Source organism: Squalius cephalus, assembly GCF_949319135.1.
Source record: "Squalius cephalus genome assembly, chromosome: 4".
Taxonomy (NCBI): Eukaryota; Metazoa; Chordata; class Actinopteri; order Cypriniformes; family Leuciscidae; genus Squalius; species Squalius cephalus.
In genome coordinates this window covers 24,057,821-24,083,884 of record NC_137125.1, presented here as the reverse complement: position 1 = coordinate 24,083,884, position 26,064 = coordinate 24,057,821, and the positions used below count along the sequence as shown (strand labels likewise).

Below are 26,064 nucleotides of genomic sequence, written 5' to 3'. Positions count from 1 at the left end.
CAGAAAGAATGACGATAAATCATCAGTTGCAAGACATTTTAATTCTGTGGGACATAATGCCAACATGCTCAAATTTATGGGCTTGGAGCTGGTCAATCGGCCTCCAAGAGGTGGAGACCGTGAGAACCTCCTTTTGCAGCGAGAGGCTTGGCATATTTTTAATTTGAACACTTGCATCCCGCACGGGATGAATGAAGATCTGACACTAAGCTGCTTCCTATAAATGCAGGTTAATACCACATGTGTATTGAATGTGTTAAAATTCTTTATGTATTATGAGTATTATATTGCAGTATATAGTGACACCATTGGTCCCGGTATCACTTTAATATTATTATTTGATGATGATGACGATGATGGGGGTGTCAATGACAATGGGTGTGGGTATTTAAGATTGGTCACAAGCTTTCCTGATTGCACACTGAAGAAGGCACACGCCGAAACGCGTTTGTGCAAAATAAACGTTTTATATGCATAGTGCGGCCTCTTTACTTTGTTTCATATGTGTTATATAAGGCCAGCACTCTGAAAATTTAAAAAAAACATAGAGTGAAGCCTGCTCCCAACCCTATCACTGGCTAACCCTCTCCATGGCCTTCTTCCTTGCCTCTTCTGCTTTGGCCCTGTCCGTCTCTAACTTCCTCGTACTCTCATCACTCCCTTTGTTTTCCTCAGCTGCTCTTTCTTTCTCTGTTATTTCTTCAATTAGTTCATCAAGTTCTGATATTTCTGCAGATGTTCCACTGCTCTTCTCGTCTTTATTGTTTCTTGCCTTGTATTTTGTCTGAATCAAGTTGAATCTCTCCCTCACTGACCTCTGTATAACTCTGAATTTGAGATCTTGAGAGCAATTCAGTGTGTCTGCTATAGTTGACCAGGCCTTGCCCTTGTCAACACTGCCCTTCTTGTACCTGTATGGTTCTGTGAGCAGGATTTCTCTACAGAGAAGTACATCATGTTGCTCTTTCCACTCCATAGGGACTCTAATCAACAAGAAACATGAAGTAACTATAGCTAATTTTTGAAAAGTAAGTATAATTAACGGTCTTGATAGATAACTAATAATAATAACTAATCCTTAATCTATTTCTAATCTGTTAATCTACTTTTACCCAATGAAAAATATTTTAATAGCACATTCAACATGGATTTTGAGAAGGATGTTTATGCAATACTTACATTGTTCGCTTCACATCATCTCTAATCTCAATGTGGTCTGAGGTGTTGTTGCTAACAACAGACATATATTTATACAAACGGAAAAAATCGTTAAAATTAGCTTAAATTTAAAACATTTTAACACATATTATATAAAAGACTAGTGGTACAATCATAAACTGATGCAATTACAATGTCATATGCCATAAAACAACATTTATTTACCTAATCTCTCACGTTGTAGCGACTCCGGCAAATCAGCTGTTCTCCCGTAGTAGACGTTACAGTAGAACGTCGCAAAGTAGCAGTTAAATTCGCGCATGCGCAATACAACGCCAAAATGCCGTTGCCGTTCCACCAGAGGCTGTTGCTTAAAGTCCCTATTAACTGTGTTCGGCCCTTAAGAGTCACCAGAGCGGGCATCACAGATAGTGGCGCAATGTGTCATTCTGCACAATATAGCCACCAGTAGAAAGGAGCGAGAAACACCACAAAACCAGCTTCTCCCCGATGAAACTGACCTGATCACACTTGACCACCCAGCTGGTGCAGATGTAGATGCAATCACCATACAATATTACACTTAATAAAAGCTTTGAAACTGCAGATAGGTCTCAAACTGTTTTATTGGTTTTGTGGGATGAGAGGGAGAAAGAGAGCAAGAGAAAGTTGCATTAATAAATATTCATACTAAAGTGTTACTAGATAGATAGATAGATAGATAGATAGATAGATAGACTATATAACTATATACATACTGAGATCAGTTTTATCCAGCTGTTTGATTTTGTTTGGAGCCTCCTCAGCTCACAGTCAGCTCCTTTAGTGAACAGTCTAGTTCGAGTCTCCTTTTGTACAGGGCCCTGACTGAGTCTGTTTCCACCTGAAACAATTCCACCACAAACATGATCATTACAAGTTTTCTGGAGGCTCATCAAAATCACAAAAAGTTCCTTGACTTCCTACAAACACAGGACTGACTGTAATTTATGTCAAGGGTTTGAAATCCTTACCTTGTTCACATTTCTTCTGAAGCCCATTGAGGTAGAGGCCTCAGTTTCTTGGGCAGGTTGTGAAAAATCCTACAATAAAAGAGATGTGTAAGGGCCAGTCCCTTTTTTATGCCACACATTCAAATGTTTGCCATAATAAAAAGCCCAGTGCATTCACATCAGCAACCGTCTGAGAACACACAGACAGACTGTCTTCATTTCCTCCACCCTAATAAATAAAAATAGGCCAATGTAAAGCATAACTGTTGTAAAGCAGGTTATGTTTGGTGTTCGGTCTGCTGTATACTGACCTCTGTGTGGGAGACTGTGTGTGTGTGTGCTGGCTTCAACAGGGACACTGTATTTCCCTCTACTGCAGAACATACAGTCAGCCATATTTAAAACTTAAAAAAGTATTCATGTATTGCACACGTACCCAGTGTTACTTGCTTAGAGGAGCCAGCACCAGGGTCAGATTGTACAGCACCTGTAATCCCATCCATAATCGTCCGTCCCTTTTTGCCTACTCAGAGCCAACTCCTCCGCCAGTGTATTCTGGTTTTCTGAATTTAACTCTTTATTTCTGTTTGCTGCAAACAAGTGTTTGTGATAAAATGTTCACAAAAGTAATAAAAGGTTGTGGTAAATACTCACCACTTTGAATTATATTTTTATATTTTGTCTTTATCTGCTGCCAAGAACATTTGGAGTTGGGGTTGCATCTAAAAATCAATGAATATTAATCTTTCTTAGTAGCCTACATACATGCTCATTTTTTATATATTACAAAAATAGGCTATAGGCTATATTACACATAGGCTACACATACATATAGGCTATACATACATACTTTTACATAAATATAGAACGTATTTGTTTAACTTACGCATTAACAATCAGTAATCTTTCTCCAACAGTCTTCTCTTGCTTTGGCCGCAGAGACCGTATTGTTTCGAGCTTGAAATACATATTTAAATTCATCGTAATTATGAATGATTATCTCTTGCTCCTCCGCGGAAAAATCGCGACCCGCGATTGGTTGTTCAGTGTCGACGTCACTCTTTTATGTGCACGCGCGCGTGGAGTAATCATAGCTTGAGGATCAAAGCCTGAGTTGACAGAGAAAGTTGATGAGCTGCATCATGGTACCAATAAAGCCTGATTGCATCGGTTTGGTTTTGTCAACTCAAAACTAATCCTGTAACCCCGAGTTTGTTCAGCTACCATCATGGTACAGGCCCCAGGCTCTATGCATTATCACGACAGAAGGCGAGGAAGCAAGCGCGAGTGTAATCAAACAGCTCTTTATTATAAAATGTAAAGTTCGTAAGACTTGAGTCAGGAGATGATGAGTGGCACAGGGACCTCGATGGCCAAACACAGAAAGCAGGTGGTGAGTGGTGAAGTGCGCTGATGAAGATGGTGAATCCAGACGAGGAACGAAGAACAATGGAGACATCAAACAGGAACACCAACTCACGACACCAAAGCACGGAACAGGAACGCCAACACAGGATCAGAGGACACAACACATCACAGAGGACACAACACATCACAGAGGACACAACACATCACGGGGGACACAACACATCACAGGGGACACAACACATCACGGGGGACACAACACACACATCACGGGGGACACAACACATCACGGGGGACATAACACATCACGGGGGACACAACACACACATCACGGGGGACACAACACATCACGGGGGACATAACACATCACGGGGGACACAACACACACATCACGGGGGACACAACACATCACGGGGGACACAACACACACATCACGGGGGACACAACACACACACCACGGGGGACACAACACATCACGGGGGACACAACACACACATCACGGGGGACACAACACATCACGGGGGACACAACACACACATCACGGGGGACACAACACATCACGGGGGACACAACACACACATCACGGGGGACACAACACATCACGGGGGACATAACACATCACGGGGGACATAACACATCACGGGGGACACAACACACACATCACGGGGGACACAACACATCACGGGGGACACAACACACACATCACAGGGGACACAACACATCACGGGGGACACAACACACACATCACGGGGGACACAACACACACATCACGGGGGACACAACACACACATCACGGGGGACACAACACATCACGGGGGACACAACACATCACGGGGGACACAACACACACATCACGGGGGACACAACACACACATCACGGGGGACACAACACACACATCACGGGGGACACAACACACATCACGGGGGACACAACACACATCACGGGGGACACAACACACACATCACGGGGGACACAACACACATCACGGGGGACACAACACACACATCACGGGGGACACAACACACACATCACGGGGGACACAACACACATCACGGGGGACACAACACACACATCACGGGGGACACAACACACACATCACGGGGGACACAACACACATCACGGGGGACACAACACACACATCACGGGGGACACAACACACATCACGGGGGACACAACACACACATCACGGGGGACACAACACACACATCACGGGGGACACAACACACACATCACGGGGGACACAACACACACATCACGGGGGACACAACACATCACGGGGGACACAACACACACATCACGGGGGACACAACACATCACGGGGGAAACAACAACGATCTGACAGTGGAGAGGAGAAACCAGTGAGTATTTAAGGATGAGTTGATGAGCTTCAGCTGGTGCTGCTACTGACAATCAGCTGTGCTGCTGATCAGTGGTAACGATCCGGTCACGCCCACACACACACACACACAACAACAGATACACGAGATAAGAAGGAAACAAGAACACGCAGCGCCAGATCGGATATGGGAGATGGAATGAGATGGAGCATCAAATAATTATATATAAGGATTAATATGTGAGGAAGAGGCAAGTGAGAATGAAAAAAGAAAAAGAAAAAGAAAAGAAAAAAAAGGAAAAAAGGTAAAACTGACCATAAGAAATCATGACTGCATAACAGCAAAGGTAGGTGGCGCTATGCACTGAGAATGCAATGCGCCAAAAAACGAAAGAAGAAGAAGAAGAAGAAGAAGAAGGAAACAATGAATCTGTGAACCGTGACATTAATTGGCATGATGATTTCAGTGTGTTTCATTCATGGTGGTGTTGGCCCACACTTTTTTTTCCAAACGACTGTTCCTGCAGATTTGTGGGGGAAAAAAACAGAACCTGCTGTCTTTGAAGTTGGAGACCACTCCTTCAAAGAAAAGCAACTCAAGGTAATCTTTTAAGACCATAATCTCACAGACAGCATCTATTTTAAAGCATCAAAAAAGTCAGCTGTTTTAGTAACTGCTTGTTTTAGATAAAGGAGGCAGAGATCGTAGAACTGGCAAACAATGCCATAAGTGAGGCAGAGGACAGCCTGAGCATAATGGGAGAACTTGCTGTCAGATCGTTGCAAGAAAGAGATCTCTTGGCCCAGTCGGCCTTGGGTTTCTACACCGATGGACGTACTCGTGCTGCATTGGCACAGTAAGTGATTACCCCCTAACATCAAGTATGCTGACTTTTATGCAAGTACTTTTAGGGGCCTCAGCACTAGGGATGAAACTATTACTTTTAAGTTGAGCAATATCTCATGTAGGTTTTTATTTATTTATTTGTGTTTTATATACTGTCTGCTAGGAGGTGCTCTTATCTTTGATTTTGTTTTTCGTGAAGAGATATACGTGGTTTTTGAAAACGTAATTACACACGTTTGCTACGTTTTATCTGTGAAATGTGAGTTCAGTGTGTCTAATAAAATCAACACAAATGATTTATCTCTCATCCACCCACAATATTATATTTTATTATTTGGTCTGCCTGACCCGTGGATATAACCTCGTTCTGCTCATCACAAACACACACGCACACCAAGTACATTAGCATCGGCTAAACTTCACTTCGGACAAATCAGCATGATCAAAAACATCTGTGATCTTATTTTTCCTTTAGATAACGAGTAAAGAGTCTGAATGACATGAATGAAATCAAGGATTTGCTATTTAAAAATAGCCGGTTGGGCTGGGCGTTGATACATTTGGTAGCCCGACTGAAAGCTACAATAGCCCTGGGATGTCGGGCTAGCGATTTTGTGAGCCCTGTCACAATTTAAATTATCATAATACATTGCGTAGATCACAAGATATCCCAGGTGAAAAGGAAATATATTTAAATTGTGTTTATTTTGATATATTTAATGCATTTTAAGTGTATTGTATTAAATATATATTTAATTGTGTTATTTTGGAACCTATTAAAGTATACTAAATGTACTAAAATATATATTTAAGTTCAATTTTAAGATAATACTAATATATTTTATTATACTTAATTGTGTGAAATGGCCCTATTTTAAGTACATTTAGTGTATTTTATTAGTATTTCTTTATATTGCATTTTTAAAACATTTAAAATATACTTTAGAAATACAACATAAGTATATTTTTAATTTTATATTAATGTGTTCCTAGTATATTTTAAATATGATATCAGCTTATTACTAATGTATTAGTAGAACAATATAAGACCCACTTTTAGTACATTCAAAATGTATTTTTTCTGCAAACCCATTCTTTATGAATTTAATATATTCTAATGTATTAAAAGTAGTAAAAAAATATGTTTTAAAAACACATACTTAAAATATTAATGTGTTCCCAATATATATTAAATATGATATTAGCTTATTATTAATGTATTAGTAAAACACTATAAGACCCACTTTTAGTACATTCAAAATATATTTTTTTCTGCTAAACCATTCATTATGAAATTAATATATTTTAGTGTATTAAAAGTACAGTTAAAATATATATTAAAAAACACAGAAAAAATATTTGTATAAAACACAAATACACTTTGAAAGATAGTAAACTTTAATGAACTAGTACATGAAAAATAAACAAAATACATTAACATAAAATGCATCTGTATAACAGAACAAACAAACAAAGTGATATAAAAAAAGATAAAGTTTTAATTTATTTAGAATTTAAGAATTTAGTTATTAAACTTGGAGTTGGCTTCATTGTTGCACTTTCTTCGGATTAAGGCTCTCACCTCAGACACTGTCGTGGTCGGAAACTGTTTGATCACAGTATCTTTGAAAAGTGAAAAAGATTATTATTATTTTTTTAAATATTAATGCAAAATGAACATCTGTAAAATGTAACTGTTCCCTTTCGAAAGGGAATTGCACTGTGTATAGGCGCCCCTTTTATACTTCTTTTTTATACTTTATACTTAACAGTGTTTTTGGTTGTCACCAAATTCAATTGCTGTGATTTTATGGCTTTTCTCAGCTGTTCTCAGGGAACCAATGTTACAGTCGTAAAGACAATTTTTTAATATGGCATGTAATGCTTAGTTCATATATTTTAAAAGTAGACATTCAATATAAAATGTTAATATAATGCAAATAAGGAGTTCAAAAAGAACAAACATCAAGAGCCTCATTTATAAATGTTGCGTACACACAAAAGAAGGCGTACGCCGCTCTCTACGCAATACTTTATTTATAAAAATACTTTATACAACGCAATACATTATTTATAAAAAGCAAACTTGACAGGAAAAAGAGCGGCCCTTCACGCAAACTCTGACCCAGGCGTACGCCCAAAAACGGGTGAAATGAGAAATTGCAACAACGTTGGCAGATGGAAGAAACACGTGAAAGTGTGTGAAACTGTAGACCGTTGTGTAAAAGAAATGACAATACTGCCTCTCATAAATAACATGAAGCTTGCTTCACAAAGCAAGTCTTAAAATTAACAGCCTAACACCCGTTTGATTGATCTGCAGTGTAAAACAAACAAAATCAAAAGAAGATTACCTAACAGAAATGCAAATTAACACATATTTGCAAAAGGAATGTTCTGCAATAATATTGGCATTATGCAATTTATTCTCATAAATAATATGGTAAACAGAACAAAATCAACTGATATTTTCGTCAATTTGTCCGTCTGGTGGAGCAAATAGGCCTAGATGCAATTATAGACAGATAGAAAATCTAAATAAAATTATAGAGAAAAATAATATAAATATAATTTCACTCAGCCTAGCCTATCACTTAAAGCAAATATATCCACAGCCACACCCTAAATGTCCTCACCAGCGGCCACGTTGGATCGTTTAGTGAAACTGACACATATCGGCAGATGAAGTAAAACCATAAGTCTTCAGTCATAATGATAAATGTTCACAATAACGCTTTAAATAAAATAATGAGCTAAATTGTTTTACTTCTATTTAAACATTTAGATTAATCTCATTAATGGAGTTATACACTTATACTATGAAATGTAGGCTACTGAAAAGATATAGGCTATATATATATATATATATATAAGGGATGTGCGGTATACCGGTACTGCAAAAATACTGGTATATATTATATTTCAAACGGTACTATATCATCATTTCGGTATTTTTGCTGAATTCGGTATTTAATGCGCTGCTGTTCCTAAGTGCGCTAGTTAAACTGACGCGAGTCACGCGAAACCGGCAAACATGACAACGAAGGAACACAATGGATCAAGCAGATGAAGCTCATTCTAATTTCTAGACGTCCGAAATTAATAAATAGGGCAGTATGAGTGAAATAAGGCATTACTTTGCCTACAAAAGTAATGAGAAAGTCAAAGCAACAGACCTCAATGCACCGCTCTGCAAACATTGCTTTAAATAATGTGTTTTGCCACGAGAGGAAACGCATCAAATCTGTCACTTGCTCATCCCGACTTGTTCAAAGAGTTCAGAGATCGACAGGTCAGTCCATCAGTAAACTGATTTAATGTAGGCTTTTATTCACAACACTGAACAGCGCACATACATAAGAGCTTATCAACTAAATGTGATACGGTAAACACGAAAGCTAAAATCTGCTCACATGACACGCTAGAACCAATTCAGTTTAGGTCTCATCATTTTTACACTTTGAAACAATCATATATTAATTGAATTTGAATGGATAGAGACAAGTAATATTAATTTTAGTAGTGATAGTAAAATGAATGGCATATTACTGCCGCTGTGGCAAACCCTAGATGAATAAACCAAAAGAGAGAGTTAAAATAGTCTGCTAGTTTGTCAACATCGATTAGGTAACCTGACCTAACAGTATTATAGCATTTATTAAGCTAGATCAATCAGTAATTATTATTTAAATATATTAATACATGTTTAGCATATTAACATTACTTTATGCAATCGATTAAACTAATATGAACCCAAACACAAACCAAATAGGATGAATAAATGCTATAAATGTTGATAATTCTGTTGACGCATGACAGCTAATGGTTTAAATGTCATTTCACTATGATATTATTATTCTAAATTAATCTATAATTATATATATATATATATATATTAACTTATTTTAATGGTATAATTTTTTTTTTTTTTTAAATCAAAGTTTAACCTACTGAATATGTTCCCTGACTGTAGTTTTTTTTTTTTTTTTTTTTTTTTTTTTTACATTTTTGATACTTTTTCTTTGCACATTTGGTACTGGAGTTTAAAGCATTGTTTTTCAACCAAATTTTTCAATTAACTTAAATTGTGAGGCTGTTTTTTATGACCTGTGGTATCGATTAAGTATCGATACCGAGGTATTAGGTTCTGGTACCGTACCGAAGCAAAAATTGTGGTATCGGAACATCCCTAATATATATATATATATATATATATATATATATATATATATATATATATATATATATATATATATATATATATTCATTAAATAGCCTATCACTATTTGATTAATTTATTTAAAAACAGTGCAAGGATATGCTACTAAATTATTTTTATTAACGTAATGTGACGGACATCCACATTTCATATTTTCCTAACATTTTGTACCATTAAACGTTATCATGTGGATTAATAATCATATGCAAATGATATGCAAATGGGGATATGCATAGTAAAACTAGGCGTTTCACGGACTATTTATGGGCAACTATTGGTTCTGTGCTTACGGACGTCCTATGTTTCATCCGTACGCCACTTCTGACGCAAATCCTACGCAAAGCTATATAAATGAGGCCCTAAGTCTGGCTGAACAACAGTGAAGTCTACATGTTATGTTACTGTATCATAGGCAATTTAACTGATTAACTGAAACAGTATACCCATTCAACAAGTATAATAATTATAATGCATAATGCCAATATTTAATATTAGAATTAATATTTGTTTTTATCAGTCCCCTTTTAACTTCAAGACCAAATAAAAGTGATGTACAAAAACACATACCGATGAGGGCTTGCACCTTGTGAGGGTCCAACTGGTCTTTTGATTGAGTCCCGGATTTACCAGTAAGGGTGCATCTGGCTAAAATTTCTCTTCCAAAAAGTACAGTGGCCAATTCTTGAGTAAAAAGAGAAGCTCGTGACTTGTTCAGTCTGTCATAGACTCTTTTAGGGATTTTTACATCAGAATCACAGAGGGAAATCTAAAAAACAAACATAACAAAAAAAAAACATCAATATATTCCTTTATAATTCAATTAAAAAGGTATAATTTTTTTACTTGATTCAGATCACTTACTGAAGTGTTCATGCACAAAAATACAGATAAAACGATACAAATACCACTTTTCTTTATCATAAAGAATTTTACCATTTCTGAGGTTTCAGAAAGACACATCTCATTTGAATTTGGGCTTGAGCTGAGTGGGCCTCTCTTCATGGACTCTAGGACCTCTTTGAGAGATGCTACTATCCCTGGAAGATCTACAAGACAAAATTAAGATGCGTTATACAAAGTAAGGGCAGGACAAACACTAATTTATGTTTTTCCTGTGTACATGTACTTGGTCTCTTTTTTAAATGCTGACATATATTTTGGGTAACACTTTATTTTGATAGTCCACTTTAGACATTCTACTAACTATAAGTAACTTTGCAACTACATGTCGACTAACTGTCAATAGAGTATTAGTAGACTGTCTGCTTAATATCTGCTAACATTTTGTTTTGTTGGTTCCCCAACAGACACTACTGACTATAAGTAACTTGGCAACTACAAGTCAACTTATTCTCCTTACCCAAACACCTAACCATAACCTAACAGTCTACTGACAGTCTACTACAGCCTACAAATACTCTAATGAGAGTTAGTTGACATGTAGTTGAAAAGTTACTTATAGTTAGTAGAATGTCTAAAGTGGACTATCAAAATAAAGTGTAACCATATTTTGAAATGAAACATTACTGTAACTTCCATGTTATTATTGCAGTAATTAATCAATATTAATAAAGACAGAAAATTCCATTAAAAAATACAAGTTGGTGGCAGCTGGTACACTTGATGCTACGACTTGATTAAATGTAAAAAAAAAAGCACAAGCATATAAATGTATAACAGTCATGTTTATAAAAGCTTCATAAATCTGGAGAAAATAACACATGCTACTGTATTATCAGAAAATCAATTTTTTTTTTCAGTCTGTCTTAAAGCAATACTTGGCCATAGCTGTTAAGAAAATCACCGTGATGACTTTTCCTCCCCATGCTCCCTTTAACTGATCAAACACAGACACCTCCATGAGGCATCATATTAGCTTCAGCTAAAAAAATTGTGTAGTTTTTTAAAGTATTTTATTATCTTAAATTGAAAGCTTTAAAAAAGACGCTAAACTTTTCTACTTTCTTATAAACAAATCAATGTTACGGACTAAATTACAAGCTACTGCTGAATCATATGAAGAGTATATAGTAATGCACGTACATAAAAAAAGGAAGAAGGCATCACTACAAATTAGCATAGGTCATGCTTTTCACCTTAATTCATACTATAAAATTTGTTTGTCCGTTGCGACAAGTTAGATTTTGTTTTAAATAACAAACCTTTACCTTTCAAAGCTTTGACAACATCAGCATCAAGCTCAACATTGGTTTTCCGGGGAGATGTATTCTGCAAAAGACTTCTATCTCCATATTCATCGTCACTGTCTAGTACAGCCTGTATTTGATACATTGGACACAAGGTTAGAAGAGGCTCAATTAAACATTTTGCTTAATTAAACATAATTACATTTCTAATTAATGTGTATATTATGACTCTATGGAATTCAAATACAAATCTAAATTTGCATTATTCAAATTTGTTGAACAGATTTAGTGAAATGAGAAAACATTTTTAGAAAATGTTTTACAAGTAATAAATATGTTTCCAGTCTTAATGATTGTAAACTAAGAAATCAGACATCTGTACTAGAACATTTTGCTGCTTTAGGAATCTCCTTCTAAGACAAAGTGTAGACAAGTTTGTTCTTGGTTGAAGTAACCTCTTGTTGATGTTTGAATTATTACCTCTTTAAACCCGCACCCATAAACGGTTTGGGAGTTGAGCATGCCTGTTCTTGGTATTGTTCGAATTATTATCAAACAAAACTGAGGCTAGCTAAACCCCCTCCTCCTAATCCGCGCAATAACACCCCAAACCCCACCCCACATCCGGTGACTGTCTGGAATAGTCTGTTATGTTTTGTTCTTGCGGGTTAACTCTGTTTGTAGCTTAAATGTTTTTTTTTTTCTGTCTTTGTGGAGACTAGGCTGTCTGCAGAGACAGCATTTTACAGTGTGTTCAGGGGACAGCAACCCGGTCTCATCCCAAGACGTCACATACTTACGTGTCTTGACCATACGGCAACATACGACGCAAAGGGTACCACTATAACGTCAATATGAGACGGAGACATAAGCGCACCAGCAGCGCCTCCTAGCGGTACCCCTAACCCATACCTAAACCTAACCATTAACCACCGTTTTGGGATGAGACTGTGTTAGGGACAGGCAACTAGAGGATAGTGAGGAGATGTTTGTGGTTGGTGAAAAAAATTTTTTGGCATAAAAAAGGTGTGAGATCACTTAAAGCACCTTTAAACCATAAGGATTGAAGAATCCAAAGTTAACTTGACATTTAGAGCCACAATGTTTTACTTTAATTAGAAATAGATCAGAGGGGGGAAAAAAACTGAAATGTTGGAACAGAAACAATGCTTACTCTCTTTTTTGTTGGTCTAGGTATGTTTTCAAACAAGTCAATTTCAGTGTTATCTGAATCATCTGACATTGGAGTGGAGGTTACAGGAGCTGCTTTTTTTCTTTTCAAATCCTGAAGGTCTCTTTTCAACTGGTCTCCCATTGCAACAGCAGCTGCACTTTGAGATGTACTTGCACTCTTAAAAAAAACACATTGTAATTAACATATTTTAAACACAATTATCCTGAATGTTAAGTTAATCCACAACCTTTACGGCCTCAGATGTTTTTTGCCCTTTCAGAATGGTGGTCTTCCAGATGTCTTCACCTCTCTTAAAAGCATCTCTCTTTACAACTAAGTCCTTGTAAACATCTGTAATTACAATATATATATATATATATATATAAACAAACCAATAAAGGGATATCCAACGTGAAGTTAGTAATTCCTCATTGTCATCATTTATTCACTCTCAAGTCATTTATTCTTTCATCGTATTTAAAAACAAAATAAATATATTTTAACAAGGTTTTTTTTCCATTACAATTTTGAAAATTTTCATTGTAATGAAAAAAATTTCATTACAATGTTGACCTTTTTTGGGGGGGATGGGGGGGCTACCCTTTTAGAAAACTCTAATCTAGGTTGCGCACCAGTTTTAAGGATGCTATTGTATGTTTTGTTCATAATTAGTTACTACTTTTGAAATACAATATAGTATTTGAATAGAGAAGATATGAGGATTTAACTTGACATAACTCTGAATTGAACCATGTTACAGAAAAAAAAGAGTAAAATAACACTTTTACAATTTCCAAAATAATCATATTTCTGTTATTAAATTTAAAATTTTAAAATACATCCTTTTCTACATACGGATGTATTAGGATGTATTAGGATGTAGTATTTCTACATCCTAAAATACATACGCCTTTTCTATATAAATTCCAGAAAGGATACGAGAAAATAATATTTTTTACTAGCCCTAACAAGTAGATTAAAAACATTCAATGATAAAATAATAATATTAAGTAAACCAAAAAGTATAATAATGAATGAATCATATTTTTATTTTTAAAATGTAATAACTTAACAAACATCTCAAGGATCTGTTATATCCAACATTATCACGATTTCAACTCACACAGGTGGAAAAAAAATAGTTGTTTGTTATTTTTCACCAACGAAAAGTTATAAACAAAGAGACTCAACTAACTTACTCGACTTAACATGACCTGGCGGTTTAAATATAATTTTTTTTTTTTTTAAACTTTACAATAGTGACTATATATATATATATATATATATATATATATATATATATATATATATATATATATATATATATATATATATATATATATATATATAAAACTCTTATATCAATATTTATTTCCGTTTTAATTTTACAGTACAAGTTATTTAATTGGTTTTGTTACAAAACTTTTGTAAAAGCAGTGGATGACTACGTTCGCTAAGACCCGCCCCCCTTAGTTACTGTCGCTACGCCCGACAAGCTACGCCGCTCTCATGCCCACACCATGTTCTAATGCAGGGAAAATACATCGTGGAGCAGAGAGCAGACTGACAACACGCTGACAGACAGGACAGACCAGCTTAATTTTCGGTTACTTTTTATAGTATACATATTAAACAAAAGCTAACCTTTCATATTTGAACATTTTTAAAAATAAATGTAAACAATAAATACCGTTTTGTGGGTCTTTAATGTGTCTGTCACCTCGCTGTAGGGCATCAAATAAAGCTGCTCGTGAACCAATCATCTCTTCCTTCTAGTTCAGTTATAGCATTCAATAAACATGAAATAAGATAAGAAGGGATGTTGTTTTATTCGCAGAAAGACGTTAGTAGTACACTCCGTTTCTCAAGTTTAAATCCTCCCATGTTAATCTCCCATCTTGTCTAACTGAGTTGTCGGAAAAAATGGCGGATGGCGAAGTATGATTGGTCAGATCACCTGTCAAGAACGGTCAAATTGACATGAAAATCGACAGCCTAATATTACCAAATAGCCTAACATTTTCTAGAGTTAAATATCATAAATCTGTATATTTACAACACAAGACAACATTGTATTATGTTCACTGGGTTAAGTTGATGTTACTTATTGTCTAAGTGACAATCGATCATACCTTAATGTGGTGTAATAATCACAATTAACAACCATTTTGTTTTTTGCAAACACAATGTGCCATATTCGCACAGTTATTTTATGTCAATGCCTAGAATAACAATTTACTAAATTGATAGCTAGACGTTGCTCTCTTCAGTGTCAAGTTAGCGGTAAAGTTATCCATAGGCTATGGATAACTTTACCGCTAACTTGACACCATAGGCTATCTCATAGACTATAGGGATGGCTAGTGTGACGTCACGACATCACTTCCGTGTCCAAGCCGCTGCGTCTAATGTAAACACAATGGCAGTAGCTAAGGAACCGGTCACTTTTTTTACGGTGACATCGTATTTTGCGGACACCCCAAAGTCCGTGAAAAAGGGTTTGAACTCGTACAACTCCAACAGAGTTGTAAATGTTAGTGTGCTGGCAGGTGGAAGTCTGAAAGGGAAAGTACAGGCTTCAATGAAAAGTAAAGTTTACGAGGTTGAGGTGAGGTCCCGACTCTTGAGTGACTCGTCAAATGGCACAAATTTCTATGACTTTTGTTGTTTTATATGAGCATAAAACAAATTGTTAATCAAACATTAAGCTGTCGCCCTTTACCATAAAAAGATTGTACATTTGTCACGGTTCAAACGTTACAAGTTTTTAGTAGCTACCGTTACCTCGCTAACATAAGGCTGTCGGCCACCAAGCTAACTTTACTGTACAAGTGTAACGTTAACTATTGTACTTAGCTATGTTAGAATAAGTACCTATGGTTTGTTGACAACTTAAAACTCTGGAAAAGTATTGCTCGCCCAATACAGATTAGACGTTACCTAACTAGTTGTTGGCTCCACCTAGTGCAACACAAAGATAAGAAAAACCTTTATTGATCTCACAATTCACTTGTTACATTCAGCTCTCAAGAAAACACTCAGGGTGTGCAGAATAGACAGGAAACGAACAATTAAATAGTAAATATAGGAGGTATCTTATACAGTGACTACCAGACTTCAGGGGGCAAAAAGTATAAACAATAAAAAAATAAACATACTATAATAAAAAAAAGTTAGCAGTGCAGGCTTACAGAGTGCACTACAAAGCTTTGCCTCTTAGCATTGTTAAGAGTTTTTTGTGAGGGTTAGCAAAGTTGATTTCACTCAGGTACACGTTGAGGGACAGGAAGTGAAGGCAAGTTCTTGCTCTTGTGCCATCGGGAGGTCCAAGTGCCACCATGTTGCAGCCCTCCTCATTTGGGCTGAGAAGAACTTCACCCGCACGGATGTCGAGTGTATGTGGAAGAGGCCCACGACACCCAAAACAGAGCAAATCACGGCCAAGAAAGTGTCTGTGATTGCACCTTCCACATCACAAGGTTAGTTCTTCGAGTAACTTGGAAATATCTGTCATGCTTTCTGTTTTGTTATCATTGGAAAAACAATGACCATATGTTTTCTTTTCATAGTAAAATCTAAGCCTGGGTTAGATAGCAGTTACCATCATATCCTTTATGCTATTTTTTCAGCTGGAATTAAACGCCCTGTCACCCCGGAGGACAGAGAATGGGCATCGTCATCTCTGGCACAGCTTGACCGTTTTACAGGTCTGGGTTGGATATTAGCTCCAGAACCTCCTGCACTGCCTCAGGTTTGACTTGTGTTTTGTTGTTTCATGTCCTGCTTTATCAGAAACTTCACATGTACACAACATTAAATCAGTTACAAAGATTGACGATATCCCTAGTAAGATGGTAAATTTAGTTTGACATATCCACAGATTTAAATTGCAAATCAGACATAAACCTGTTCAGACTTTAATTTTAACTTTATTCAAACCGCGCATTTCGTACACAAGGCAACTCAATATATGTATGTCTGTGAACAATGTTGACATGAAGGGATCTAATTGTTGTTATTCTGATTCAATGATATTTGTTGGGACAGACTTTTGACCCCTGCCATCACGTCAAAACTTTTGATGGGATATTGGCCAACTCCGGGTATTGTGAGGACAAAGCTCAACATCTCCTTTCATCCCTTGCTGTGAGCCCACAACAAAAGGAAGCCATCGAGAGGGCCACAGTTGGGCAAACTCAGAATGACTTATGGTAATAATACATACAAGGATCGATTGATTTCATGTGTACTAAAAGTCATTAGTGACTGTGAGGTTAACTGTTGTGTGTTTCTTTATAACAGGATGGCATATCGCAAGAAGAGAGTTACAGCCAGCAACTTTGGTCTTGTGTTGGCGGCAGTGAAGAGGAACTCTTACCCTCCTTCATTATTCAAAACGCTGCTTGGTCATTACAACTTCAAGCAAGGAGCTCATGTAAGTGATGGACACAAAGTTCTTTTAACCCTTGGGTACTGTAATAAAACATATCCTTTAGTTATATTTGTTATATGCTATCACACTCCTGGATCTTCCAAAGACTTGTGAAAACATCTGCTTTGGCACATTACTTTTTCTGCAGCATCAAATTTTAAGTAATACTCCCCAGCAACTCCCATTATAACCACAATTTTTCATTCAACCATGACACTGCAGTGAAATCACATATGAAAGGCATTCACAAGGTTAAAATCCATTATTTAAAAACAAAAAAATAATTGTTTTGATCAGGTCTGAGCTTGATGAATAGTGTTTGGGGAAAAAAGGTTGATCAAATTTTTTTATCCGAGGTTTTTTCAGCTGTAATGGTTGTGGCTTTTAAACAGCCAAAACTAGGTTTGAAAGGGTTGTAAATTTGCCCACAGTGTATTTTAGACCGTTTACATTATTTTTTATCACATATTCAAAATTTATGTACAATTAAGTTTCTTCACCAAAAATGTTTTTACTCTCAAATACAGTGAAGGTTATTGTCAATTAGTTCTACATATCACCCTTTGGTGGCAGAAAAAACCCACATAGAGACCCTAGGGTAATTTTTAAATCAAACAAGTGTAAACAAAGATTGTACTACAAGGGTTGGGCTGATATTTCTTTCCTTCTCTCCCTTTATAAAGCACCTTGTGATGCCATTGTGTATGAAATTCCCTTTCAACCCCCAGGCTTGTGATTGGGGAATCGTTCATGAGCCAAAGGCTAAAGAAGAGTACATGAAGCGCACTGGTGTGACCATCCAGGAGAGCGGAGTGTTTCTCTCTGACAGTGGCCTGCTTGGTGGCTCTCCAGATGGGACAGTATCTGCTGACTGCATCATTGAGGTGAAATGTCCTTATGCAGCCAGAAACAAGACCATAATTCAGGCAGCAGAGGCAAAGGACTTTTATCTCAAACTGGATGAAGTTACTGGCCTACTGAAAATGAAGCCGACTCACAACTACTGGCATCAAATTCAGGGCAACCTGTACCTTACGGGAGCTGGCACATGCCACCTGGTGGTATGGACTCCGCTGGATGTTGTAATTCTGTTCATCCATAAAGATCCAGCTTGGGCAAACAACATTAGTGTTTTAGAAATATTTTATAAGGACATTTTCCTGCCCCATATTCTCTCCGATATTAAATGATTAACCCTGCATTTGTTTACATGTTCTAAATAGGGATGTCAGGATTCAAATATATATAAAAAAGTAATATAATAAAAAGTAAACTTATAAATAGGCAGTAGAATATCATTATTATTATTATTATTATTATCATTATTAGCAATACCTATACCTACCTAGCTAGCTATAAGAAAGCAGATTTATGTGGATGTTTTTGAAAGATCTATGTCTTTCCATGTGCTTACACGGTTCATGTCCATTTTTACGTGACAAACGCGGCTGCACATGATCCTTTTTTTTTTTAACTCTTCCTTTGGCCGCTATGAAAATAAGATTTTCACATTTAACTTATGAACCTGCCATTGACTTCATGCGTTTGAGTGGATTTATGGACCGCGGTTATTGTAAAAATCAGTTAATCTTGACATTCCTAGTTCTAAAGCATTATTTTCAGTTTGAATGTTGTAGCCTCTCCCAATTTGTATATATCAATATCTGTGCATTTGTACCAGTTAAAATGATGTTTGTGTGTTTTGTTGTTTTATTTATTCTAAAAAAGAAAAAGAAAAGCAGTAACATGCAGTTCAAATAAATTGAGTGGGAGCAACATAATCAGTGTGAAGACTTTTTAATTGTCTTGTTCAGCTTCAGTTGCATCCAGGCTGTCAAACGGAACAAAATTATTCATTCAGCTTATGGAGGATCAAACACAGTTGTGTTGATAATATGTATAACAAACCTTTAAAAAAATATAACATTTAACATGTGAGTTTAGGAAAATTGATTAGCAAGTAAAAAACAACATTGATACAGTTCATATGGAATACAGTTAAAGAAAAATTCAATGCTGATGATGGCATTGTGGCAAACAGTGAGAGGAAATTCATGCTATTTCACGGAGGATGGGTGTCTGTAAATTTGTGAGAGAAACACACACTTTCAGTATCTTGTTTGCATGCTTTTTATACTGGTACGGAATGTATGACAAAATGTGAAATGTTTTCAGGCGCTGAATAGAACGCTCCACATGAACTCTTGCACTGGCAATAAGTCTGTTGTGGTTGATTTCCTCCATTGTGAACTGTCCGTTGACAAGGAATGTTGGGATGTTCAGTGAAACACCTGCAGGTAAAATGTCACGAATAGTGAAGCCCTTGTCAGCCATCACCATGTCACCTGCTTCTAGCTGTTGAAGTACTCCGCAGTCTGCTGTTATTGCTTTGTCCGATGTGCTTCCACCATACAGGTCACTGGCGAAGGTAATGAATCCATTAGGTGCCACACCAATCAGAGCCTTAAGCGTGGTACCTCCTTTGTAATGACTGTACAGATGACTTTGGGTGTCCAAACTTTCTGTGTTGGACACAGGTACTTCAGTACAGTCGAGCACAATCCGACAATTGGGAAATGGTTGGAAGCAATGTGGCAGGGAGGTTTGGTTCTTGAATCTGGAAGGAATTTTGTTTTCCATCATGCCGACATACAAAATGTCATACAGGGCACTGGAGATGGTGATAAAGATGTTGGTGACTGTGGCCCGGCAGCAGTTAAACCTCACAGAAAGGTCAACAAGACCACAATTCAGTCGGAGTTTCATCAAAGTCAAGAGCAGCTGATCGATTAAGGGCATTTTTTGGACGTTCCAATCAAAGTGATACTGGAGATCAAATTTGGAAAGAAGGGTCTCCAAAAATAAGACTGTGGCAGCATCTGGCAAGCCAGTGTAATAGTTGACTATGTCTGGGTGGGAGGATATTTGACTAAATGAAAATGTTTGTTTTTGTTTCTCCAATTCTTTCTTCAGTTTGTCATTTTCTTTTCTGAGCATCTTATTCTCAATTTCAAGCACCAAAACACTTGAACTACTTGGGGTCTTCTGAGCAGTGTCAAGGTGACTTGGGCCTGGTTCAGCTCCTCCTTCGTCCTCTACAGTCGCCGGGAGCATTTTCTTTTGCCGTTTGGTCGGCTGGCTGATGTGAGGAAAAGCCTTTCCCTCATTCCAGGCAAACCGTGTGGGCCCCGCTGCTTTGCCATGTGGAAAATGCCATCCACAGACCCTTGAGTTGTAGTTAGGTGTGAAATCTTTACGCCTGGATAAAAGAAAAAAACATTACATAAAGAACTCTGTGGCGATAAACAAAAAGAAGTAGGTTCTGCCAGTGCAGAACCCTTGTCCCTCTCACCCCTGTTCCACAAAAGCAACACAATTTGGCAACTGTATATACATAAATAGTGACTTTTATATTGTTAATGGCTTCATTCTCAAAAATGTAAATACTGACTTTATTCTGGTAAATTGTCACGTAAATCTAAAAAAAGGACTTGTAAACGACTTAATTCTGTAAAATATTACGTATATCTCGTAATTAATCTCGTTCATTCTTGTAAAATGTTTGTTTTTTGTAAAAAAGTTTAATATCTTACAATATGACTTTTCATAAATAACTAGCTAGTTGATTCTCATAAATAACGACTTTAAACTCAGTCACATTAAACTAGTAAATGGCAACTTTATTCCCGTAAATAATGACTTTAATCTCGATTATTTTATGTGGCCCCACTCCATCGTTAACAGCAACAGGTAACGTTATCTCGGCTAACGTTTAGCGCAAATACTGGCGCTAGCCCGCACTTAAATGTATTTTTCATGGTTAGATATCCAGCTTACCGTATCAGTTTAAGCCATCTCCTCTTCTCGTTGTCATCCAAAGGAAAGCGGTAGTAACTAATCGTTTTATTGACATCATTTCTGTTGTTACAACTTGGGACACAGCACTGCACCATTCTAGCCCAATTCGGTTTGGACACGGAAGTGACGTATTTGGCTACGATGACGTAGGCACTAGCCATCCCCATAGCATCGGCATCAACTTCTGAAAATATTTTCTAAACACAAAATTTGAATAAAGCCACTTATATTAATGACTAACAATTATAAACTTACCACCAAGAAGTAGGATTTTTGCAGGCAGTATCTTGATCTGTCCATGTCGGCTTCGACTTGGCAGCGCACCTCTATGTAACCGTCTTCACTTTCGAATTGTTCGCGGGAGTTGACCTGGTTTTCTTGTCGTCTGTGTTCTCTTAATATAATATCGGTGCTATCCACTTTCACTAGGTCAGAGTCAGGGAAATAATACAGTGCATAGTTTGGAAAAGACATGATTCCTGATGTTGAAGTATCCATATGGCTAGTTGGAAATGTAATACATAGCCTACAGTAGGCCTATCCGTTACCCCGCCTGCCAAATTGCGCCAACTTGAACTTTGAAATGGCTTGTGTGATTGTACGATTGGTTTGAAATGCTTGGCTCTGATTGGTCTAAATGAATGCACTGCGAATTACAGCCTATAACAGTTTATTATTATTATTATTATTTTTAATTTGAATTTGACGCATTGGTCTTACATTACACCGAAATCTGTTGGTGAAATAGCATTTGGTACCGAAGTGTATAAATACAAAGAAATGAAGAAATACAAATCTTTCCTAATTACACAAGATGAAGAGATTCCGAAAACGACAGAAAAACGTCGCCTTAAGAAGCTGGATACAAAAAATAAAGAGGTAAATGACTTTTATTTTTAATCGCTGTTTTAAACATTTAATTGTCCTGCACTGTTTCAATACAACACTATTAATTATTTATTATTAGATGTGCATAGTATTTCTGCAGTGGAAAGGTTTCCAACAATGCTTTATTTTTCTTCCAGGAATTGAAACAAATCTTTATGCCATTTCTTTCTTTTCAGAATTCATCCCATGATGGTTACAAGAACTATATGTCAATAAATGTTGCTGAATTTCCAAAAACAACTAAATACCGGAGAAGGAAAACACCGGTAAAATTGTTATTCCGTCAGTATGGTTTGAAATAATAGTGGCGTCAGGATTATTATTAATTAATATTACATGATTAGCCTAAGTGTCTTTTACTTAGTCTTGTAAGGAGAGTAATGTTAACATCAACTTGTTGAATTTTAGCTTTCGGTTAATTGCGAAAGCAATGAGGCAACCAAGGAAAATGACAGTGTCCACAATTCTCCGTGCCCAAGACCAGCAAAGAGATACAAAATGGAAGACCAAGTGCAGGAAAAAGTTGAATGGGTAAGTATGAAATATTGTGTCAACATCAGTTTATTATATAAAATTAAAAATAATTTTTGGTATTAAGTCTGTGAATTATCTAAGAAATATAAATATATATATATTAATAAATGTAGAATGAATATATATATATATATATATATATATATATATATATATATATATATATATATATATATATATATATATATATATATATATATATAATAGAATGAATATATAATTATATATTCATTCTATTTATTACATACTTCGCAGACTTAATACCAAACTTTTTTTTTTTTTTTTTACACATTGCATGTCCATCAGGAAGTCATTCATCTTTCATACAGAACATTTACATTTATCTTTTTTTAGAGTATTAATGTGAACAACATTGATCAAAGAGGGCAGCCTAACCAGTTCAACTTGTGCCAGTCTCTTGAGAGTATTCATCATCAAACAAACATTATTTCTCAGGTAAATATTTTTTATTTATTTATCACATTAACAATTTGCATATGTGGCCATATGGCTTATGTGACAATACTGTCATATCATATCATGAAAATATTATATATTTCATGCCTTTGTTGTCTGTTACAAATTAATATTTTAAAATAAAAAATTAATCATAATTGTGAAAGTGTTACATGTTTATTTTTCTTTGTAAATTCAATCATTATTATTAGTTAATTGTATGAATCTATTATTTGTTTACAGCTTTTATTCCTTTGGGGCAATTACTTTAGACTGTTTTTATATTTTCATATATTCAGACACTTAATATATGGTATGTATTAAACAGTTACAGATTAGTAACTGGGACAGCTGAGTACAGTCATAATTCTAACAGCTGAGGGAGGCTGTTGTGAAGCAATAATATAACTAATATCAGTATTTTAAAAGTGTTAATTTAAATTGTTCAACACAAAAGTTGATGCTTGAAAAACTCAAACATGCATCTATATTTAACAGATAATTGTAGATAAGCCTGTTTGTGAGGGACGCCCTGACCACAATGCTGATTTGCAACAAGAACCAGAGATACCTAACCTTGATCATGGACCAAACTCAAATCCATCACAGGTATTGTAATAAAGTATTTATCGTGTGGCTTTGTGTGCCATCTATGAGTAGTAGCCATGTAATAAATTACATTTATAATTATATCAAACACAAAGTTATCTAGCTTTGTAGCATTTACATGCTGGCTCTTCCAAGGACCATGAGTCAATGCAAGTTGCATGTGCAATATTTGCATTGGTGTTTTTCATCTCTCGGCAAGTTTTCTTAGAAAAAAAAGAAAAGGTAGAGAGGTAGAGCATGGGCTAATCTTTGTTTTAATTCAGATTATTTTATTTTAAAACTTTGAGATAGATCACTGGGCCTGGCAGTGGGCCATTACGAAATAGCCAAGACTAATTGTCACCTGATACCAAATAAATTCAACTTCATAAATAGGCCTTTATCCATTGCAAACATATTTTATTATTAGTCTTAAAATGTCCATAACATAAAATCATTTTAGAGCCACAACATTGTCAACATATTATAGTTTGACTTGTACTCCACTGCGCAGATTTCTAAACACTGCTTCACAGTGCCGGCGAATAGCGTCTTGAGCTCAAACAACGCTAAGAGAGCGCTTACGAATGGTTCAAACCAACCTTATGAAAGTGTGACTTACAGAAGCAGACTGATCTCATGATATAGCGTATGTATGACACGCCAATTCGTATTTCCATTTGTGGCTTGTTTTCAAGACACATAATTGGCAATTGCTTTTTAGCATGTTTATCAACGCCGTTTGGCCTCCATTGACTTAACATTAAATTACTATAAATATATATGACCTACCCCAACCCCGTCCCTAAACTTAACCGTCACTGGGGTTAAGAACATTCATGACTCTTCCCCTACCATCCTAGGAAAAAATATATATCGCTCCCCAGATATAGATATACATTTTGCTATAACATTTAACAGCATAGACATACACGCGGAATCACATCATACACACGGATAGCTCAAAATGCATATAGATAACACGTCACTCGGCTTTAAAAGTGGCGTGTATATTTACGCAAACATGATGTCATGTTGTACAGAAGATATACTTAGAGTACTAACGTGTCATCATGCCATAAAGTTAAGAGAGAGGTTAAGGAATAGGTTAAGAACTACTTAGCAATAAGAACGTTTTGGTGAACCAGGCCCTGTTTATGTAGTTATTCAATTGTTTATTATATTATTTTTTATTTATTTTCTTCCTGTAGAAATCAGATGAAGAAGAACTCATTTACCCAGGAGCACCTATCTCCAGAGGACAGAGTCTACTTCTTTTGATGTCCTTCATTTTGAGACACAACCTCACAGGGACAGCTCTTGAAGACCTCCTCAAATTGTTTAATGAACATTTCCCAGGATCAGTTCCAGCTACTTCTTACCTATTTCATAAAGCTTATGGGCAGTATGGACAATATGAAACACATTTTTACTGTTCTGGATGCACCAACTATATAGGTAAGGTTAATGGTCAGACACAATGTTCTGTATGTCACATGTTGTTCGATGCTGACACAAATTTAAAAAATGGTTTGTATTTTCTGGTTTTGAAATTATCTAGCCAAATTAAAGGGATAGTTCAGGATTTTAGACATGAATCTCTATAGCTTCCCCATAAGCAGTGTGGTGCATTGACCATGACTTACCCCCGACAGCGTCCTGTGAGCCGAGCTCCGGTCCAGTTTTGGTCAAGATGAAATTAGTCCGGCAAGATTGCTGGGGTCACGGCAATAAAGCTTTTTTCTTCTCAAATCAATATGTGTTCAAAAGAGTGATATATTTGCGTCACTAAAACGTTGTCTATGGAGAGGTCAGACCTCGTAATGGCTTGGCACTATTTTCTCCCCTGTCATATCACTGCGCGCTGCCGCTACCTACAGCCAGCTGCGAGCTGCGCAGGCGCACACCACTTTTTCAGTTGTTCGGCAGTGTTTACAGCAGTGTTTACGTGCTCAGAACAGCTACACGAACGAGCTAACATAGCTACTCACCAAGAGCGATCAGTTTGTACAAGCTTTGTAGAAAATGGTGCGGACTTGTGACTATCCGGACTGTACAAACAAAGATGT

The 26,064-nt window shown here is 36.4% G+C and overlaps 2 protein-coding genes and 3 long non-coding RNA genes across 6 annotated transcripts in view; 4 read left to right on the top strand and 1 right to left on the bottom strand.

The window, feature by feature from the left end:
- Positions 1-26,064, top strand: part of LOC307157425 — a 196,123-nt gene that overhangs the window by 10,351 nt on the left and 159,708 nt on the right. The window lies entirely within an intron of this gene.
- Positions 5,232-13,655, top strand: LOC307157435. 2 transcript variants are annotated; one of them, XR_013820967.1, is made up of 4 exons: positions 5,232-5,453; positions 5,540-5,709; positions 10,862-10,996; positions 13,260-13,655. It is a non-coding gene; the product is annotated as an uncharacterized lncRNA (long non-coding RNA). The 2 variants fall into 2 exon arrangements; XR_013820968.1 differs by having other exon boundaries at positions 12,096-13,655.
- On the top strand, positions 15,632-19,450 carry LOC307157759 (uncharacterized protein). Its single transcript, XM_079869691.1, has 4 exons — positions 15,632-16,990; positions 17,287-17,450; positions 17,542-17,674; positions 18,400-19,450. The coding sequence occupies exons 1-4, from the start codon at positions 16,784-16,786 to the stop codon at positions 18,859-18,861; spliced, it is 966 nt and encodes a 321-aa protein (XP_079725817.1). The 5' UTR covers positions 15,632-16,783; the 3' UTR covers positions 18,862-19,450.
- On the bottom strand, positions 19,336-21,642 carry LOC307157758 (uncharacterized protein). The gene is made up of 2 exons (XM_079869690.1): positions 21,509-21,642; positions 19,336-20,930 (listed from the first exon to the last, which is right to left on the bottom strand). The coding sequence occupies exons 1-2, from the start codon at positions 21,622-21,624 to the stop codon at positions 19,724-19,726; spliced, it is 1,323 nt and encodes a 440-aa protein (XP_079725816.1). The 5' UTR covers positions 21,625-21,642; the 3' UTR covers positions 19,336-19,723.
- LOC307157457 lies at positions 23,306-25,702 on the top strand. Its single transcript, XR_013820993.1, has 3 exons — positions 23,306-23,407; positions 23,906-24,016; positions 25,207-25,702. It is a non-coding gene; the product is annotated as an uncharacterized lncRNA (long non-coding RNA).

Bases quoted from the DNA above. Each gene is read 5' to 3' on its own strand.
- LOC307157758 (XM_079869690.1), bottom strand. From the start codon at position 21,624: ATGGTGCAGTGCTGTGTCCCAAGTTGTAACAACAGAAATGATGTCAAT. The intron at 20,931-21,508 runs GTAAGCTGGATA...TCTTTTATCCAG, and splicing joins AGATGGCTTAAACTGATACG to GCGTAAAGATTTCACACCTA.
- LOC307157759 (XM_079869691.1), top strand. From the start codon at position 16,784: ATGACCATATGTTTTCTTTTCATAGTAAAATCTAAGCCTGGGTTAGAT. The intron at 16,991-17,286 runs GTTTGACTTGTG...TTGTTGGGACAG, and splicing joins AACCTCCTGCACTGCCTCAG to ACTTTTGACCCCTGCCATCA. The intron at 17,451-17,541 runs GTAATAATACAT...TCTTTATAACAG, and splicing joins CAAACTCAGAATGACTTATG to GATGGCATATCGCAAGAAGA.